The following is a 22,393-nucleotide window of genomic DNA, read 5'->3' as shown; positions in this document are numbered from 1 at the left end:
CCTTTACAGTTCTTTTCTCAAAAGATGGTTTGCATGTCAATACTGCATTTCCTGCTGCCTTAGGAGAGATGCTCCCCTCCTGGCAATCTAGGACAATATTTTATTTCTTGACCCATTTATGTGGATATTTGCACACTATTACCTTCAGTACATTTCTTTCAGCTCCAAAGACATGAGAAGAAATGTTGCTCTACCAGCCCAGAATAAACTTACAGGAGGAATAAAAATTAGCCAAAAACATCAACTTACCAGGTTTACCACTCGTCGGAGACCATCTTGTAAGTCAAAAAGCTCCAAAATGGAGCGAAAAGCAAATGAGATGGAGAAAAACAAGGTGGCATGACAACGGCCTGACTCATGAGAGCATTCCAGCAGCCACAGGGTGTAGCTGACAACATCGGACAGTACGTACTGTGGTAACAGGCACAGCTGGAGAGAAAAGAACAAGAATCAACACATTAGATAGGAAATAAATGCTTGCAATAAATTAAAGAAAGGAGCGACTGGCATTTACATAGCAGTCTCAGGATGTCCCAAAGCACTTTGCAACCAATGTAGCAATTTTGAATTATATTTAATCTTGCATCGCAGGAAACACAGCAGTTGATAGCACACACACAGCAATACCATAATAACCAGTTAACTTGTTTCCAGTTGTTGGCTGGAGGATAAACATTGACCAGGATACCAGGGAGATAATGACTGCACTTCCTCGAATAATGCCATGACAGTATAGACAGGGCATCAGTTTAACAACTCATCCGAAAGACGAGACCTCGACAGTACAGTGCATACATACTGGATTCTCTGCCTAAATTTTGTGATTAAGTCCCTGGACTGAGATTTGTATCCAAACCTTATGAATCAGAAGCAACAGTATTAACTGAGCCACAATTACACAACTTGCACTTATATATAGCAACGTTATCAGTTAAAATATATAAAAAAATCTAAGGGCTCATTAGGACAGCTTGGAGAGAGGTAGATTTTAGGGAACTCATGAAAACACAGGTGGAAATGCAGACATCTAGGGTGGGATCTGCATATGTTAGGATGCAAATGTTGAAGGCATGTCTGTCAACAATGGGCAAAGAACACTATGGCTACTAATGTATAATATCTTCTCTGTTAGAGATGGTTATCTTAAAGACTGAATTCTCAGGTAAGAGAAGAGAAACATACAGGTGAAATAATTAGCCCCCTGTGGGTTAGTCGGGATCCAGCCCCCAAAAAAACTATCAGTATTTTAATATCCGATGCATCTCATTAAGTTTAGCAAAAGCCACTCATATTTCAATATGAATGAAGGCAATCAGAACACAGTGCTAGACTCACCCGTTCCATTGCGTCCTGGTTGTAAGCCAAATAATACAAACACAGGGATACTCCTGTGGCAGCCATGGAGGGCCTGGGAATCTCCAGCAGTTTCTGAACTCCTTCATGAGCCACAAACTCAGCTGCAAATTTTTTGTGTAATAAGAGAGAGGCCAAGTACTGTAGAGGAGGAAAACAGTTGTCAAACATTTATAAACCACGATCAAAGATTGCAAACCACGGGGTTGAATGGCTCACTTAATACACAAGTGCTATGGCACTGCATGGCATGTTCCCATGAAGCCGCCATCACAACCCATGCTACACAGATGGTCAATGAGACATTTGCTATCTCGCTGCATCCCAAACTAGATTGTACACTGAGCAAAAATTGCAATAAGTTAGAAAAACAATGCCCCTCTATACCACCACGTCATTCCCATCACCTCCATGTTTCCCTCCTTAAAAGCACAGATTCATTCTATAGGCAGGGAATTCATTCAAAAGACCATATAAATGGTACAGACATCGTGGCAAAGTTTGTTGTATGCTCCAGCATATTCCAGCAAAGGTCACAAGAAAATCAAAATTGAAAACGCTTTGATTTTCTTCTCACATATTTTGCCCGGAACTCTTGGGTTAAATGACCTTACAGTTCAACTAGCCATGCTGGGATCAGTTACCTCTGTGTAGGATGGAACATATGGCATCTTTAGTGCACACAAAAAGCAAGTTGACAGAAATAAATGAGCCAAGGCAGATACTCAATCATGATGCCACTGAATGATGGAAGTTCCTAGTGAATTACTAATCTGTTCTGAGGGTTGATCGGCAGTTGGCAAGTAGCACTTCTAAGTTTGAAAATCAGACCAGGAATGTCCGAGCTAGGAGTTTGAAAACTGACCAGAGTTTGGCACTCTAACATACTTGATCATGTGGAAAGCGCACATGGATATTTCAGATTCTTTGAAATTTCCTTCTTTAAAAAACAGCCTTTGAATAGCTTTATTAGAGAGATCCTTGGTAAGCAAAGTGGTGAAGGGTATCATGGGGTAGGTGGGAATATGGAGTGGAGGCTATAATCAACTCGGCCTCTTGATTTCATTGAGCAGTGAAGCAGATTCTAGGGGTCAAGAGGCCTGTTCTTGCTTGTAGGACAGGGTCAAGCTCATCTGTGATAAACGAATTGAATCAGTGGTCAGCCAAGCAAATCAATACATACAAGATACATGGGCAGCATGGTGGTATAGTGGTTAGCACCACTACCTTGCAGTGCCAGGGACCTGGGTTGGATTCCAGACTTGGGCGATTGTCTGCGTGGAGTCTGCACATTCTCTCCACATCTGTGTGGGTTTCCTCAAGAGTGCTCTGGTTTCCTCCCACAGTCCAAAAGATGTGCAGGCTAGGCGGATTGGCCATGCTAAATTGCCCAGTGTTCAGTGTGATGCAGGCTAGCCATGGAATTACAGTTATAGGGTCAGGAGTAGGTCTGGGTGGGACACTCGTCTGAGGTTTGGTGTGGACGTAATGAGCTGAAGAGCCTGCTTCCGCATTGTAGGGATCCTATGGCCCATTCCTCGATTTGCTCCCCGACCTTCCTGAAGATATTAATTAAAGGTAGGCCCAGCTAGCATCTCTCTATTAAATCATTCAAATAACCATCTAACTTCTGCAATCAGACATATCAATCACTGGAAGTAACAATAAACCTGGATTCCCAGCTTCAGTGACTCAGTTTTACATCATACAATTCAATTACATATCAAGTCTTTAAAGAACTACACAAGACCTTTTCTTTTTAACACCAACAAGCACAGAAGTATCGCATGAAATGAATGCCCCAGCAACCCAAGTTTAATGCAATGTTGTCATACCTTAAGAGCTTCAAAAGTCAACTGGACATCATTAGTCTGTTTCAGGTCAATGTAGTACATCAGCAGTTCTCGAGCACCGAGCTGCATGAACACAGCCAGCAACTGGCATAAATCAGAAACAACACATAATTAGAAGGCTAGACTGTGACTGTTTCTCTGTCTGGATTGCAGTGTGTGGTCACATCTGACACAAATTCAACAAGATTTCAACATAAAACTGAAGATCTAGATTGCTGGTTGTCACCTCACATTTTGGGGACAAGGTAGGAATAAAAAAAAAGATACTCAGCTCCATGACTTTCCAGTGAAATCTACTGATAGAACATCAGCATTTCACCTGGAACCTCATTCCAGTGCTCATTGCTTCCTCATGGTCCAGTCTATTCAAATTGGTGAAGCCATCAACATTCACTCTTGGCCCCATAATCCCGAGCAGTTATATGCACTTTCACCCAGCACAAAATACTAGATAATGACCATGTCTAGCAAAGATATTGAGGTTAACTTTGGCAACCCTATTCTCAGTCATGGCTAAGATCAGCTAACTGCTCATGGACTATATAACTTTGGGCTTTTCATTCGCTGACTGCTCATTACAGGAACACCACCTTCATTTTCCTCGAACTCCCAGATAACAATTATGTTCACAATGGATAATTAAACACTTGGCTACACACTTCTCAATACTGACACAAAGAAGAATACTGCAGTTTTTCTAATGTCAAGCACATACTCTGGTATTGTGTCAATTTTTATATCACAGATTGCATCTGTAACACAAATACACATAAAAAAAGTCAAACAAATTAGTTACTTTCAGCTAATTGCTTTTGATTCAAATTTGAAAACACCTCTTCACAATGTTCTCTAACCAAAGAACAGAATTCATTTTTACAATTATTAGGTTCAGTTTCCTTAAAATAACACAAGCACTATTTATAGAACACTTTTTCATTAAAAAAAAGTACTGGAGAAACTCAGCTGGTCTGACAGCATATGTGAAGAAGGGAAAACAAAGATTACAGTTGAGTCTGACAATTCTTAATTTTGCATTACGTGGTTTCACACACACTTCCAAATAACGATTTGGAGATGAAGGAGCAGCGCTCCAAAAACTAGTGCTTCCAATTAAACCTGGTGTTGTGAGATTTTTAGCTTCCAAATAAAACACTGTCCTAGAATAAGCAACTCTATAGAATATTGGGAAAACTCTGAACCACAAACCATGACAAAAGAACCTTAGAAAAGGCAATTCAGCCCAACGTAACCGATTCCTCTGGTACTCCAGTTCGTCCACTATATTTGAATGTTATTAATGCTTCCATTTCCACTAACCCATCAGATTGGTTATTCCATATCTTTATGTCCGACCTAAATTTTACATTTAAATTAGTTATTGTTACATTACTTCGAATTACCCAAGACAAGTTGGAAACAATGTCTTGGGTTACCTTATCTGAGCTGCTTATACAATACAGCCTAGAAAGCAAGCATAAATTTCTTTGAGCTGTGCACATCCCTTATTCCCTTCTATATTTGGTTTTCTGTAGTCTTACCTTTCTCTTGATGTAATAGGGTTAGAAACAAGCAAAACGAAGGAGGCCTTTGGAAAATGACATAATTGGAAGTTCAACACAGGCAACGGAAAAACATAACCTCAATGGAAGGAATACAGAGGATCACATTGGCCTTTTACACAAAAGTCAAGAGTGTCTTTGGAGAACTGATCAAGTTCTGTATCACATTACTGCAATCTCAGATCAAATTTTGATCATCTATCAAAGATACAGCTTACTGAAGATGTGTGGGGGACATAGGACTGCATCAGGGGGTGACCAGAAGAAATGTGCGCACAGTCAAAAGAAAACGGGGTAATCTTGCCCAGAAATGAAAAACTGAGGAGACTCGGCCTATATTCTTTCAGGCTACTTGAAAGGCAAATTCAACAAAGCATACAAAATTCCTATAGGGTGCAACAGACAAGATGGATGTATCCCCTGGCTGAGGGGTCTAAAACCAGGAGGCAGAATTTCAGAAACAAATGGTCGGTCATTTATGATCAAGGAGGAGGAGGAGGAGGAGGAATTTCTTTACTCAAAAAAGGGTAATAACTGTATGGAATTTTCTACTTCAGAGTACTGTGGAGTTATTGAGCATATTCAATAAAAAAAGGATTGATTTTTCAAAGAGAATATGTAGGGGTGAGAGAATTGTGCAGGAAAATGGTATTGAAGTAGGTCAGTGGTGATCTAATTGATTGGTAGACCAGATTTGAAAAGTCAAATGTCTACCTTTTCCCTATTTCCTATCAGGACCTCAACCTCTTAGAGGAACTACATAGTAGAGTGCATTGGTGGTGTGTTTTCTGTTGAAATCTAGCATGGACTAATGGGATTAAAGGCTGCTGGTTTCAAGAATTCTGCAGGGATGAATTTAGCAGTGAGTCCAGGTCTAATGTGCATTGATTAACAGTACAGAACTAAAGGGAAGAACCTGCGCTTATATAGTGCCTTTCATAGGCTCAGGACACTTCAAGCACTTTACAGTTAATGAATTATGTAGTCAATGTTGTAACATAAGGAAACTGTTCCAAACTGACCAACCGGATGACATGATTGCAGTGTGAAATGAGATTTCTCACTGGGTAGCAGGAGATGCTCTTCTAGGATTGGAGGGGAGAACGCTTTTGAGAGGAGGGAAGTTTGTTCTAAATCTAAACATCTGAACATTCACTTTGAAATAACCGCTGTCAGTGGGTGCACTATATCATTAATCCAGTCATAAATGAAACCCAAATCCTGCTTCTGGCACAAGACTAACAATCAAGAGGCCTGTGCTAATAATCCAGAGAACAAGTTCAAATCACAATATTTGAGTCAGACAGTGCTAAAAATGCTTGAATCATTAATGCTCTAGACATGTCTCCAATCCCAGGCAAACAATTGACTCTTAACTAGCCACTGAATGGACCTAGCAATCCAATCAATTGCTTCAATCTGAACCAAACTTACAGGTTAACCAGATACTAAAAATAAAAGGCAATCATGCTTAAAACACTTAAACCCCAACCAAGAATAACTGGGGGTGGGGGGGGAAATTCAGCTTCATTGCTCACCTCCTGATACTCTCCTAAGGGTGTTAAGTACTGAAGAATTAACCTTTGCTCGATGGCAGAGGTCAAAGGGAAAAGGTTATAATTATTGCCAATGACCCAAGATGACATTTCTGACCAGCTGTTTGATTGCTCGTTGCATATTCGTTCAGGGTCCAAATTGGCAAAGTTGAGTCTTTGTTTGGTTGCTTTCCTCACATCCTCCCTCTCAGTCCTTCGTCCATCCTTCCCCTTTACACCATCTTCGCTTTCTGTGCTCTTGATAGTGGAGTTCATCCTGCTGCTGGTTTTATGTGAAGAAGTTATCTGGAAGGACACATCGTCAGCACAGTCCTCACCATCCTCAATTTTCGATGTGTCACCATAGTCCATGTCCACCGCCTCCTCATCCATTGGAAGAAGTGATGTGAAGTGTGGCTTCCGTGGGCTCTGCCATTTCATTTTCTGGCTGCTCTCTAAATCCTGAACCTGCAAGTCTCGTAAGCGTTGTAGCATTACTGGCACCTTTAAGCAAATCAGAAGATCATTAATGCAGTACATAAAAGACAGAAAGCTCCCGATCTCATTTACAAGCAGCCATAGTATAAACCACCGTAATTGACTTCATCTTAAAACCAATTTTAACACAGTGGGTCAATGTCAGGCAACAAAGTAAAGAACTTTCATTGGGAGTTTGAATAAATGAATTACAACAGGATCTTGATCAGCCAAGCCAAGGGGCTGAGGCGTGGCAGATTGAGCTTAGTTTAGATTAACGGTAGGTGCTGCATTTTGGGAAAGCAAATCTTAGCAGGACTTGTACACTTAGTGGTAAGGTCCTAGGGAGTGTTGCTGAACAAAGAGACCTTGGAATGCAGGTTCATAGCTCCTTGAAAATGGAGTTGCAGGTAGATGGGATAGTGAAGGTGGTGTTTGGTATGCTTTCCTTTATTCGTCAGAGTATTGAGTACAGGAGTTGGGAGGTCATGTTGCAGCTGTACAGGACATTGGTTAGGCCACTTTTAGAATATTGCATGCAATTCTGGTGTCCTTCCTATCGGAAAGATGTTGTGAAACTTGAAAGGGTTCAGAATGTTGCCAGGGTTGGAGGATTTGAGCTATAAGGAGGTTGAATTTCCAGGAGCGACAGAGGCCGATGGCTGACCATATAGAACTATACCAAATTATGAGGGGCATGGATAGGATAAAGAGACAAGGTCTTTTCCCTGGGATGGGGGAGGGGGGGGGTCCAGAATTAGAGGGCATAGGTTTAGAGCGAGAGGGGAAGATTTAAAAGAGACCTAAGGGACAATGTTTTCTCACAGAGGGTGTGCGTGTGTGTGGAATGGGCTGCCAGAGGAAGTGGAGGAGGCTGGTACAACTGAAACATTTAAAAAGGCACCTGGATGGGTATATGAATAGGAAGGGTTTGGAGGGATATGAGCTGGGTGCTGACGGGTGGGACTAGATTGGATTGGCATATCTGGTTAGTAGGGACGAGTTGGAATGAAGGGTCTGTTTCCATGCTATACATCTATGACTCTAATTGATTTTCTCCAGAGAGCAACCACTGGAGTCTAAAAAAAAAGTGTTTTACTTAAGTTTTCCAATACCTTCATTCTCAGGCTCCTGCAGTGCTCTCATTCTCTTATCTTAAGTGTTCTGCATCAGAGTAACTGAGTGCAAAAGTGGTAAGCACTGAGCCTTGGGTTGAGACTGCCTATTTTCATAATACTCATGGTGTAGCTACATCCAAGATTTACCTACTATTCTTTCATCACACCCCTGTATAATATAACACTTTCAACTGGATCTCCCCTGCTTCTCTTGCCCGTCTGCTGTTCCGCTGTTTACAATTTCTTGATTTGACGGATCATCACCATCTTTGACTTTACCCATCACCTGGCATTTACTTCTTTTTGCTCTCTTGCCGACAGACATTATTGTTATAAAACTTATTTAAAAGCTCTTCATTTAGCATTTTACAGTTCTGATAATATATCACTAGCCTGAAAATATTAACTTGGTTTTTCTCTCCACAGATGCTAGCTGACAGAGCAATTCCACCATTTACTAAGAACCCCCTCTGGCCAGTCTGGCCTGAACTACACTAGAATGAGGATTGAGTCTGAATTAAGGGTAGAGATATGAAGCTACAGTGAAGTTACAGAGTGGCTGAAAATAAAAGATCTGGAAATATTGTGACAAACAATCATACAATTACAGCAGTTTTTAAGTCTGATGTGAAATGTAAATCATTTGAAGCCACTTCAAAAGGGTGACCACTGGAGACTTCAAATGGATAGAATGATTGGATGATAATTGAATAAAGTAACGTGCAAGTGTAGGAGGACAAAGCACCAAACTGGCACTATATAATGATGCTCACTTGATACTAAGACTGAGATGAGGTGGTGGTTTTTCACTCAGAAGACAATAATCTTTGGAAATTTCTGCCCAACAGCAGTGCAAGCTCAGTTGCCAAGTACATTCAAGACTGAAATTGTAATATTTCCAAAAATTAATTACATAGAGATAAAGGATAGCGCGGGAAAATGGCACTGAGATGGATTTAACTAAATGGAAGATGAATAGCTGACAGTTACTCCAAACATGTCATCTGAAAGATAGCAGAGCAACTTATCCACAAAATAATTTTTATACATGTTCATACAGCAAAAGGAGGACATGAAGTTTCAACTGCAGTGTTATAAGGTAAATTTGTTTTAAAAAGGAAGGTCTCTCCAATTGAAGTCAATGTTGGAAAACATGGATACGAAGGAAGGAACATTACACTGATTAAAACCATCTACTCATATCCTGGGTTTTCCTGAAGAGTAGGGAGCAGAGAGTAGATGCATATTTATTGTGTGCTGACATATGATGCTTGACCCAAGGGGATCCATGACAACAAAAAGAAATGAAATACCTTGGACTTATGAAAACAAGATAGTATACACTAAAGTAGTAATGACAGCGAGAAATCATTTTGTACTGTGGATAAATGTCCTGCACTTCCACTTGGTCACATAACTTCCCATTAATATTTGATATTTGAAAGAAAGTTTGCAGACAAACAATGGAACCAAATCCCTCTCCTGTCCTCCTTCCTAATTTTATTCACTTTGCAGATCTCAAGATAACCAGTCAAAAACCTCATCCTCTTTTAAAGTTGCCCGTGTAACCTTGCTTTACTTGAACATCAGTATGCTAATGGGTTCTCTCATATTCTGCTGTGCTGTGAAATTTGTTTTAACGCTGTTTTTTCCGAGGGTGGATTGGCATCTGAGCGGCTGCTTGACATCCGAGTTACAATGTCTTCCCCCCCCCCCCACCACGCCTCCACGTCTGGGGAGTGGGGAAGAGGTCACACCCCAGAGTGGGCTGTGGAGAATGTTGTTTCTGTAGCGATCAGGAGGATTAGGCAGCAGGCTGTTTGGGAAACAACATAAGTGCAATTTCTTCCATAAGTTTTAAAGTAGTTCACTAATGTAAAATATTCAATTTAGGGACTATAATTTTTTTTTAGGATTACGTTCTGTAGAATTTTATAGTTTTAACATCATTCCTCCCATAAACACGTAGCTCCTGTGGCACCAATTTTTCATCTCGCAGTGCTTCAATTGTAGTTGTGATTTGCAGGACTTCAACCAGAACTTTAAGTGAATCATTTAGCAAAAAGAGGACTTTGTATGGCAAATCCACAGGCTACTGTATTTGATGGAATTATGAAATACAAATGCTAGGCTTCCTGAAACTTAAAGTGGCAGCTTCACATTCCTTACCATCTGAGAGTTTTCCTCCCGATAGTTGGCTGCAATATCCTGGTTTTCCATGGCCCCAGCAAGGAGACCAGTGGCATAGGTTCTCAATGGTTGGTCACTTTCCTTTGCCCATTTGAATAGGTTTTCAACAATTCCTTCCTAATGGAAAAAAGAGAATGTTCTAACAATCTTTGCAATCTCAGTAAATAACAGCTTATGAACTGACATAATTGACACTAAAATTAACTAAAATGAAAACAAAAATCATACTTGGCTTAATTCTATCAAACGCAGAGACTTAGGGGTAGAATCTGAAGGTGGAGTTAAGGCAAATGATCAACTGTGATCACATTGAATGATGGCGCTGGTTCGTAGGGCACATTCTGCTCCTATATCTTGTGTGGTGTATGGAGCTTAATGTCTCGTACAAGATCATTTGTTGTGTGAACTGAGACAGCAAGAAGAGTTAGGATTTATCATGAATGGTAGAAAGTTTTAACAGGGGGACAAAAAAAAAATTCATCACAGCTAAACCTAGTTGAACTGTTTATAAATCAAAACTGTTTGAATTTTACAGTTTAATTTTAAAAACTTAAAATCTGTTTAGATATTAAGATGCCCATAAATACTTCAAATCAGGAGGGAGTGTACTTTAATTAATCCAGTTTATGGTAAAACTAAGTGCAGTGCCTTTCATCACTTAAATACAATAAGGTTGGTTTTATGATTAGTTTACAAACTAGGATACAAATCAATAAACACCCTAACTCTGATCAACATCCTTTGTCCTACCTTCTCCTGAAAGACAACAGCAGTTTCCAATCCTGGCATGATATCCAACAGAAGACGGCAAGCTGATGTGTTGACTGGAGGATCTCTACTGGTCATCACATACGTATTCACCAACTGTCCAGAGGTATGAGAGATGGATTAAGGAATAGCGAGATTATGTTACCAAGTAAAACAAGTATATGCTTATCTATTTGTAAAGACGTCACAGGGTACTTTAGCTCTATAAAATAGTTGCACCACTGCTGAGCCCATTAGATAAAAGCAATAAGAGAGTCAATTGTGTAAGTGAACTCAATGAGGTAGACTCATCTAATAAAAACCGAAAGAACCGCGGATGCTATAAATCAGACAAAAACAAATTGCTGGATAAGTTCAGCAGGTCTGGCAGTATCCGTGGAGAGAAATCAGAGTTAATATTTTAGGTGGAGTGACCCTTGCTCAGATCTGATTCAATTCCAATTGTTTCATCTTGCCCAGATTAACAGAAGCTGACGTGTTGAAAAGTGGTAAATTCAAAGCTGCATAGATTTAGAACCATTGGCCTTTATTTTAAACAGCAGCAGAACCTCTACATACGAAATCCCTCTCTCCAACACAAGGAATGGTTAAAAATATCAAAATCTGGTAATCAGATTCTCTCTCGTCCTCTTTGAATTTTAAATTGTGGCAATCAGGCCACACATGAAAAGCCAATAAAGGCAGATGAAGGCCTAGTTAACATATCAAGGCTCTAAAGTACATCAACTTCATGAAGCTCAAACATGAATATTTAATACAAACGAAACAAAAGCAAAGTTGAAGCTTGGCCTGAGGGATTCCCAGCAGTTTCTTAAATAGTCTTATTTAGCACATTACAGGTTAGAGAAGTAGAAATAATATATCCCCTCAAAACAAAAGTGTGTATAATTGCTTTCTAATCTCTCCTCACTCACTGATCATTTAAATTGATGAGCCACCCCACAACAGGAAACAACAGCCTTATCAGAAGGACAGGTGCCGGATTTGCTCATCCCTCTAAAGAAAACAATCTCCCAAACAGTACCTCATTTCACCTGGATTATTTAATAGGAGTGGCAGTGATGTGGAGTTGAAACCAAAAATACATTCCCAGCAATTATATCTTAGCCTTAAATTTCCCTTTAACCACTCTCAAACCCCAGCACATTTGCACACATGCTAATGTATTTTAAAAATAAAAACAAAAGTGCTGTCAGTACATCTTCAAATCAAAACTTCCTGGTATATCTTTTCTGAACCATCTCCAATTTCATAATATCATTCCTATAAGCAGGGTGACCAGAATTGTACACAGTACTCCAAAAGTGGCCTCAATGTCCTATACAACCTCAACAAGATATCCCAATTCGTCTGAGCAACGAAGGCATACGTGCTAAACCCTTCTTAACTGCCCAGTCTACCTGCTGTGCAACTTTCAAATAACAATGTATCCGAACCCTAGGTCTGTTTAACAACACTACCCAGGACTCTACCATTAATTATACAAGTCTTGCCCTTGTTTTACCAAAATGCAATATTTCGTATTTATCCAAATTGAACTTCATCTGCCATTCCTCAAACCCATTGACCCAATTGATCACAGTCCCTTTGTAATCTTAGAAAACCTTCTTCACTGTTGACAAGACTACCAATTTTGCAAACTTACTAACCATGCCTCCTAAATTCTCATCCAAATCATTTATAACCAAACTGCTGGTCATAGTTCTCCAATCTGAAAAACAACCCTCCACCACCACCATCTGTCTCTAGTCAAGCCAATTTTGAATCCAAGTGGCAAGCTCACCCTAAATCCCACATGATCTAACTTTACTAAATTAATCTACCATGCGGAACCCTGTCAAAAACCTGAAAATCCATGTCGACAACATCTACTGCTCGCCTTCAACAATTTTTTTGGTTTTATCCTCTAAAAAGTCAAATTTGAGAGACGTGATTTCGCACAAACAAAATATTGCTGACTATTGCTAATCAGATCTTGCCTTTCCAAATGCATGTAAATCCCATCTCTCAGAATCCCCTCCAAGAACTTAGCCACCACTGATGGCAAACTCACTGGTCTATAGTTCCTAGGCTTCTCCTTACAACCTTTCTTAAATAAACGCACATTATTAGCCACTCTCATCCTCCAGCAACTCACCTATGACTGTACATGATACAAATACTAGGGACTCCATAATTTCTTCCCTGTGAATTATTAAAAATCTTAATGTGAATTTAAAAATAATTCTTGCTACCTGTGCAATAAAATGCAGTTACTTTCAACTGTTCACCTTGACTGGTTTTAGAAAGAGGATGGAACAGTTCCATCGAGAGGGATAAGCTTGATGAGAGAGATCAGATCCAATGATGATGGAAACAGGTTCAATAGGAACAGCAGTCTCCTGATTAAATTAATTACTTACATAATTTCTAACAAAAAGATCTGATTAAGCTCCCCTCCCCCTACCTCTCCCTCGCCTTCGATGGTTTGCATTGTCTTTAATGGGCTTTACATGGAAATGATTCAATTTGTAGACATAGGGTGATTTACTGGTAGTGGCTAATAAAGAAAAAAAACTACAGGTGGCATGGTTATGGTTTTAAAAAAACAGCTGTTTGTATCAGGAGGCCCAGGTACAGGTCCTATCTGCTCCAGAGATGTGTAGTAACATCTCTGAAAAAAATGATCAGAAAGTATCACAAAACAGCTACCAATAGACAATACGCAAAATGGTCTCCTCCTGTGCTCCCGGTCAGAGTCATAAGGAACAGAAGGTAGACATTCGACCTACTGGGTCCATTTTATTTCTTTGGAGAGCAACCTGATCAGCTCCAAGTGCCCATGCTATCCCCAAAACTACGTTGTTTCTCTTTAGTGCGTATCCAATTTCCTTTCATGATCATTGATTGCTTCCATTCTGATCATTCCCCCAATAGGTGAAGTGGATCATTGTCCAGTTCTAAATGGGATGGGCTTCAGTGAAATGGCTCTTCCTCATCTGTAATTGTGCCTTTGAAGTTAGTTGTTCACTGGATTTGCACTACAGAAGTGATCATACTTACTGCATTCATGAAATCATCATTTTTGAAGAGTATTTTTAACAGATGTCCCAATCGACATTCTGGATCTGCTCGACCTGCAAGAAATACATTAAGTATATAATCAAAAGTTTAACAACTTTATTTAATATTAGGTTTCAGCATCAAGTTGCAATTTCAATATCTGCTGGTTCAGGTCAGAGTTTTATATAAAAGTCATGCCAACATTTCAGAAAAATCTCAGGCAGAAGTGATACTGTTGCAGAAAAGCCCAGAAAATGGTGAGAGATATTAGTTCAATGACATGCACCTTCCTCTTACATCATTAAAATGCAAAGTTGCAAAGGTGTAGACAAGTACTGGATTTCTGGATCCCTGCAATGTCTCTCTTCATGGTATGACGACTTTGAAAATGTGGGAAGGGCAGGACAAGATGAGTACTGTTTTAAAGTACCATTCTCTAACTGAGCACCTGCAGGTTATGAGATGATGCAGAGATGTGTTAGGTATGACTGTATCTCAGTTATACAACAGCAAAAATAAAAATTGGACTTTGGAGAAATTCTGCTGGCCAAGTGACTTCCAGAGGTTGGTGGGTCTGGAACCAGCAGCTTAAGTGACAGTCTTCCACAAAAGGTTTCAGACAAATCACCTCACCACTTAAAATTATTCCGCACTAAATTTCCAATTGCACTACTAACCACCACTCCTCAGAAAGTTGGCATAATACCAGGATCTAAATTTTATGTTTCTTTCCATGTCTCACTATCATTCAGTTCATCTTTTGCAGTTCCAGTTTTATAGATGTAACCTTGTCTGCCTTAAAGCCACTGCACTCTTTCAAGACTACACCATTTACTAACGGACCTCAACTCATCTTTCAACTCTATCCCTACATTTATCGATTCTTAGTATCCAATGTTCACACATCAGTTTTAAATATACCTGGTGACTGAACATCCGTTGATCCTGGGACAGCAAATTTTAAAGATTAAGAATGTAGTGAAGGAATTTATCCTCATCTTGATCCTGATTCTGAAACTATGATCCTTAGTTTGAAGCAATCCAACATTGTCTCAGCACATCCCTCAGCAAAAACTCTAATATTGTATGTTTCAACAAGATCACCTTGTATCTTTTTAAAGTCTAGGGAACGTAGCCTAGTTGACATGGTGAAAAAAAAAGTACTGGGAAGAAAAATATTTCAATCTGTTCAGAGATGTTAGTACACACCTCTGTCGTATGTAAGACTTGAACCCAGTCTTCTAGCTCAGAAGAAGAGGTCCTAGCACTGCACCAGAGCTCCAAAGTATTACTAATGCAAGACATGACAAAAATTCCACTCATTTGCAGAAGTTTTAACACCAGGCTCCTTCTAATGGCAGACACTGGTTGGTGCACTATTTGCACTAACCAGCTTCTGTCATTAGGTGGAGCCCAGTACCTCAGCATAAATTCAAAATGGAACCAAGACAGAAACAGGCACTGAAGATTTTAAAGGTAAAATCAGGGAGCAGAGATGGGAGCCAGGCTGGGGAGAGAAGAGCAACTGAGGACAGGGTCAGGATCAGGATCTGGACAAAGATCAGAGTGAATGAATGCTGCAGTGGAAGGTTGAAGAAATGTTTTTAAGAGCAGGCAAGCAATACAACAGGAACTCTGTGCAAACAACATTAACCTAAAACTCTCCATGTTAAAACAAGTATATGGTCACTGTTTTATTGATGGCATTAAAATGAACTTTAGCAGAGATAAACAGGGTTTTCATATATTCCCTCCCCTATGTCAGGAGACACAAAAGGTACATAATACTCCAGACTAAGGCCCAATACAACTGCACTGAGACATACCTTAAATTCTAATCTCTATTATAAAGACTAAGTAACCATGTTTCCTGAATTGTTTTCTTCACCCTTGCGTTTAATTTTCTACAACTTATATACAATGACATGCAGTTCCTTCCAAATACTCATTACCTGCTTTAACGTTTTTCATGGCTCCACATTAATATTTGACTTGTCAACATTCTTGCTCACTCAATCAACCTGTTCATATCCCGAAAAAGCTCCGTGTTCTCCTTACAGCTTACTTTCCTAACTAGCTTATGCTTTCTTTGCAAATCTGAATACGTTACAGTTTCCTCATCGATACAGATTTGAAGTAACAGAGGCCCAAGAATCAATCCTTGCGTCACCCCATTAGTTTTAATATGTCCACCTGAAAATAACTGTTTAATCCTATTTAATTTCTCAACAACGAACCAACCCTCAATCCATGCCAATATATTAGCATGAGCCCCAGTTGTGAAAGGAACATCTTTGACGTTATCAACTCTTTCTTTGAAAACTCAAATACACTACACCAACTAGTGCCACCCCTCATCTATCTTGCAAGTTACATCCTCAAGAACCTAAAATTTATCAGTCACTATTTCCTTTCCATGAATTTCTGATGACTGTTCAACTATCAGAAGGTGCCATGACTGCAATCCCTAGTTACAAGCAGCATTTTACTGATTACCTATATACGGCTAACGGTTTTCTTTTTCCTTCCTTAAAAGCAGGGCTACCGATGTGATGAATGGTCAAGTGCCACTGAGAAACAATGGATGAGCAGCACATTTATACAACTGGGTACACAGCATTTCACAGCACATGATTTGGAGGTGCTGGTGTTGAACTGGGGTGTACAAAGTTAAAAATAACAACACCAGGTTATAGTCCAACATGTTTAGCTGGCAGCATCTGATGAAGGAGCAGCACGCTGGAAGCTACCAGATAAACCTGCTGGACTATAACCTGGGATTGTGTGATTTTTAACTTTTCACAGCACAGGTCCCATAGAAATCAGTGTTATGTTCTTCAGAGTCCAGTTAAACAATCATGGAACTCCTGTTTTAACTACTTTTAGCAGGTGGCACTGCAGCAGAACCCACTGAACTTTTATTTCTATTCCAAGCAACGATGTCACCAAGCACCAAATATAGGACAACTTCAATTATCCGAACGACGCGGTCGGGGAATATTTTGTTCGGAAAATCGAATGTTTGAATAACACAGTTTACCCAAGCATCAGGACCTTGAGATCTTGTTCGGATAATCAAGGTTGTACAGTACAGCATTCAGTTGTCCTGGAGGCAAATACTACCTTGCCATATGCAATGTTCAGCAGAGTCTGGTCACTAAATAATCACATGACAGACCATTAGCATACAAAACTTATTTATTGGTCTTGACCATTACCACACAGTTCAAAGGCACTCTCTTCACAGATAATGCTAGTGAAATCTGACTAGTAGGTCAGTTAATGCCACTACACCTATTTAAATGCTAGATGTTCAGCTTACCAGGATGCCTATCATCAAAGGGATCAGGGTCAGCCTTATGGTACTCTTCAGTTTCTTTCTCAATTAGGTCTGAAATCCTGAAACAAAAAAAAGAGAGCCTTTTCAGCACAGTAACTCAGTACCACCTTCAGGTTATTTAACTTGTCCCCATTTAGCTATCCTACTGTCCTCATTTAATTGAATAAAATGGAATTAAATTATATTAGTGCCTCTCAATCAATTTTTTTTATTGTTTTCATAAAACATTCTAAGAAAAAGAATTTTGCTAATGCCAATAGAATACAAATGTAGTCTAAGAAAAGGAGACAAGTGCATTATATTTTACTTCCGATTTTTAACTGATAAAATGGCTCAAACACAGACTATTTCAAAGATGCACATTCACTCAGTTCATTTGTACTTCCAAATTCAGTAACATCAACACTTGACCTGCTTCAATGTAGTCAGCCAAATTACCTGACTTTTTAAAATGAGAACTTTGCCGCATGGAAAGCTGACAGCTTTTATTGGGAAATGGAAAATCTTTCCACTTTGGGCAGTGTTTGCATCAAATACTAGAATGTGCAGTTTTTACAAATTAGATGCAGAATAAAGATGCTTCCAATCTCCACTATTGGCAATAAAACACTGACATTGCCAGCAAAGTACTCACCCCATGAACAGAAAGGAAAATCTCTGACAATCCCCCAAAACTATGACGAGCACGTCTCAACTCCTTCCTTCCCCCATTTCACCATCCCAACATATCTGGCTGAATTTTACAAGGTGACCAAATGTGTAGTAAGTGCACATTTGAAAGTACAGATTTCAGTAAGGCTTTCAGCAAGTTCTCAGGTAGGCGAGTGTTAAAGTTTCTTTAAAAGCACATAGGACCCAGGGTAACTAGGCAAGATAAATACAAAATTGGTTTAGTGGCAGGAGACAGAGGGTAGGGGTAAAAGACTGTTTGTGTTATTGGCAGCTGGTGTGCAGTGGAGTACCACAGGGAACAGTTTTGGGACCTTTATTGTTTGTGACACAGATAACAATCATTGGGGGTGGGGGACAGATTACAAATACATTGGCGAGTTCCTGGACTGCTTCTCCATGAATCCCTGAAGGCAGCAGAGCAGGTTAATAGGGTAATTAAGAAAGTATGGGGCATACTTGCCTTTGTCAGTTGTGGCACAGATTATAAGAGCAGGGAGATTATGCTGAAGCTGTACAGGACTTTAATACTGTCTGCAGTTCTGGTCACTACACTGCAATAAAGGGGGTAAAGGGGAGAGACAACAGGATGGAGAATGGAGCATCTTACCTTCAAAGAGAGGCTAGATAACCTGAGGTTGCTTTGTTTGGAGCAGTGAAGGTTGAAGGGAGACTTGGTATTGAGGTATAGGATTATGAGACATGGATAGAGAAGGTAGAAAGCTGCTGTTCCCCTTAGTTGAAAGGTCAATAATAAGGGGCATAATTTTAAGCTGAAAAGCAGGAAGTTTAGATGGGGACTTGAATAGTTTTTACACCCAGGGGACTCTGGAATGCACTGCTTGGGAAGATAGTTGAGGCAGATAACCATACAACCTTTACAAAGTACTTGAATGTGCAAATGAAGTGGCATACTTAACATTCAAGGCTATGGACCCAGAGCCGGAATGTGGGACTAGTGTCAATTAAGTCTATTTTTGGTAGTGCAAACTCAATGGGGTGTAGGGCCTCTTCCGTTTTGTATGAATCCAGTGATGATCCCCAGCACACACAGAGCCAACTATCGCAGTGAATCACATCTTCCCTATCTGCAACAAGCAACTTTACAATCACAATGCTTTAAAATCCCAAGATATACAAACATTCTATATTTTGATTTCATCTCAACTTTCAGCCTCTACCACCCCACAAGGAAAATTAACAAGTTTAAACTGCTTACTTGGTTAAGATAGGGACAATGTTCTGCCCGTTGCTGTTCTCCCTCTCCCACTGTTCCAGTAATGAGGTGAGCTCGGCTTTGGAATCAACATTTGCAGTAACTGAAGCCATTGCTGAGCCTGGTAAGAGACCAGAGGAAACAAAAACTGTTAGACCTCCATAGCATCACTTACTACATCTCCATTACACTCAAATCAAAGAATGATGTCTGAAGTGAAATTTTAATTCCATCCTCCGCATAGCTGTTAAACAATGCTAGGCCAGGAGATCACACAAAATGTTTGATGTCCTGATTGTGCTAGCAGTGCGTTACTAGTAAAGCACTACACAGTTGCAAAAGCTTTGGGATTTTCATGGTTAAAAGGATTATGCAATTCACTGTTGAAAATTGTTGGCTTGGAGTGCATTAGTCTTCATCTGTGACTTTTCCCAGGCAGAGTATGTTCAAGAGGCAGCAAGCTAATCGCATCTTTTCCCAATTCCCCCAATCTAATGCAAGTTCAATTTGGTCAAAGTCAGCTTAAAATAGCAACATTGATTTATTGAATTTAGTGGACTAAATCAAAACAAGGGTTCCTCTCTAATCACAGTGTTAAGATCGGATCATCTGTTGCCCTATACTTTAGCAGGAGTCAGTGACATTCAATGCTTAGGTCATGTCCATCTCCCAGCAAATTGCAAAAGAAAGTATGATATCAATGTTATAAAATAGCTCTGAAATGTATTGCAGTACACTCTCCTTTGCCTGTTTCAGAAGTTTCAGAGCATTCCTGCTTGTGGGTTATGGATTGAAGAGCTTTGCCATTACTCCTTGGCCCCATGCTGTTCACGTAAAAGCATCCTCCATCCTGTAAGAGGGGAAATTGCAAGGACGAATAGAAAGATTCCAGGTGGAGCACTTCAGTTCAGTCAGGTGCAAATAAAATGGCACAATTCCAAGACAGTAATCTCATTCTAAAGTTTATAATAATGTGCCAGCATTTGAGCTTTTTTCTCAGTCTGCCCTACATCTTAAAACTTGTATTACATATATTAAAATCACTTCTGAAAAATCTACCCACCGATCCAGTCATCAGCTACTTAATTCTCCATGCTTACAGATGAAGCAGCAGTTAATTAACATTGCACAGGAGTAAAAGAGATTGCTTTAAATTACTCTCAATGTGGTTGTAGACTCAAACAACTGCACTTCATTGCATTGTTATATTGCACAAAATGCACCACAGTTTAGCACACATGTAGACTTGTAGCTCTACCATTTAGATAACACAAGGCTTGTACACATCATTATGATCTATCAAAACTGCATCAATTACGACTAAAGCAATAATTTATACAGCAGCTAACTACACTAAAAATGCCAAGCTGCCTCACACGACCAAAATAAAACAAAATGTCAATCTCACCCGTAAGTTAGCTTATTAGGACAGCTGGTCAAAAGCTCGAGAGAGTTAGACATATGGGGAGGCTCATGGAAAGAATCAGAGTTTAGGCCTTCATAGCCAGAAGGGAATAGCAGAGTGATGAAAATTGGGCATGTATGAAAGGCCAGAAGTAGAACAGTTAAAAGGTCATGAAGGAAGGTTTGCACTGATTGAGGAGTAGGCAGGTCAGATGTGCTCAGGCCATAGAGGCACACACCAACGAAGAGTTTAAAATCAAGATCAACAAGCACAAGGGTGATAAGTGAAGGGGACTTGGTGTGAATTACATGGAGTTCAGGACAAGCCCAAGTTAGGGGGTGTGAGATGGCTGGTCAGCCAGGATTGCACTGGAATAATTGTAGAGGAACTAGAATCATGGAGTGGGTTTCAGGAGGTGAATTGAGACAGGCTCACCTCCTGAAATCCTTAGAGTTGACAGCAGGCAGGTCTCGGTGACAAACAGCATATGGGATTGAAGACCAGCTCAGGATCAAACAGAAAACAAAGATGCTTTCAGCTGCCATGGCTGCTGTTTAAATGAAGGGTAACTCAACAAGATAAAGGCTGACATATTTGAAGACAACCAGCAGGACTTGACACTTCATTTGGTGCTACCAAATGATCACAATTTATTTTAAAGGACCCTCTCTTCTATACTCAAAGTTGTGGGTTCCAGTTTCAATTTACACCTTAAGGACATAATTCAGACTGACAGTGCTGTGCTGCTGAAGTGTCTCAGACAATACGCCATGCAAAATGTACAGGGAAGGCAAAAGACTATGAAATATTCAAACAACAAGGCATTCATTCAATCACCAATATCAAACAGATTAACCAGTTACTGTTCTCATTGCTCTCTGTGGTACTACACTGTGCTCAAACTGGCTACCATTTCTTCCTACATATCAATAGCAACTATACTTCAAAAGTAATTAACTTCCTGTGCCAAATGTGGAAGTGCAGCAATGTGTAGGGAACCTCCGCATGTTTCTCCCCTTGAGTTAGCAGCAAGTCTGTTGACTAGCCCATGTGAGCAAAATGAATGATGGCTGCATTCCCAAAGACATACTCTTAGTGGGCTCAGTATTGACACCAAAGCAACAGGACACACACATCTAGAGATCACTAGTTAATTAAAACTAGAGTCAATGCATGGGAACTTCTTACTTCTGACCAGAGTATCAGCAGACATGCAGTCAGGAAGCATGTGGACAAAATCGATGACAAAAGTAGTGACCAGATGGTGGAAGAGTACCCACAAGGAACAAATATCAGTTGACAAGCAAACTCTATTCTGCTATGCCAGCTGCGGAGGGGACATAATTGGCCTCTATAAATCACAACAGAACACATTCAATCCAGAAGCAACATTCAAAAGCAACACATTGGGGACAGCATAAAAGCAAAAGAAAAATCATATCATATGATGATGATTAGTGGGAAGCCAGAGGATTGGGAATCCTTTAAACACCATGTACCAGCAGAAGATAACTAAAAATAGCAACAAAGGGACAGAAGATGAAATATGAGAGTAAGCTAGCTAATAACATAAAAGAAGATTGCAAGAGTCTTTTTAGACGTCTGAAAGGTGAAAGAGGGGCAAACGTGGGCATTAGATTGTTGGAAAATGACGCTGCAGAAGTAGTACCTCACTCAGATGATATTACAGACAATACAGAGAATTCCACAGAATAAAGATGAGGTCATGTTTCCTAACAATGGCCATCATGTTGGATACACAACAGCGCTGGAGAAATACAATTAAATAAACAGCATTGATTCAGCACTTACCCTATGTTCCAACAGTAGGTTACTCTCATTGCACTTCACAACAGGAAATGTTGAAA

General features: G+C 39.9%; 1 protein-coding gene across 1 annotated transcript in view; it reads right to left on the bottom strand.

Annotated features, from left to right (window-relative positions):
• Window positions 1-22,393, bottom strand: part of LOC132822405 (DDB1- and CUL4-associated factor 1-like) — an 81,262-nt gene that overhangs the window by 45,630 nt on the left and 13,239 nt on the right. The window contains exons 2-10 of the mRNA XM_060835761.1: window positions 19,124-19,241; window positions 17,218-17,294; window positions 13,896-13,969; window positions 10,836-10,949; window positions 10,065-10,202; window positions 6,304-6,804; window positions 3,189-3,290; window positions 1,336-1,494; window positions 250-429 (exon numbers count right to left, since the gene is read on the bottom strand). Of these exons, the coding sequence (XP_060691744.1) occupies window positions 250-429; window positions 1,336-1,494; window positions 3,189-3,290; window positions 6,304-6,804; window positions 10,065-10,202; window positions 10,836-10,949; window positions 13,896-13,969; window positions 17,218-17,294; window positions 19,124-19,233 (1,455 nt within the window). The 5' untranslated portion in view covers window positions 19,234-19,241. The remainder of the gene's footprint in view (window positions 1-249; window positions 430-1,335; window positions 1,495-3,188; window positions 3,291-6,303; window positions 6,805-10,064; window positions 10,203-10,835; window positions 10,950-13,895; window positions 13,970-17,217; window positions 17,295-19,123; window positions 19,242-22,393) is intronic.

The sequence above is a fragment of the Hemiscyllium ocellatum genome, chromosome 14 (genome assembly GCF_020745735.1).
Source record: "Hemiscyllium ocellatum isolate sHemOce1 chromosome 14, sHemOce1.pat.X.cur, whole genome shotgun sequence".
NCBI classification, from domain to species: Eukaryota; Metazoa; Chordata; class Chondrichthyes; order Orectolobiformes; family Hemiscylliidae; genus Hemiscyllium; species Hemiscyllium ocellatum.
Note: the sequence above shows the minus strand (reverse complement) of the source record. Positions and strands in the feature narration are given on the sequence as shown.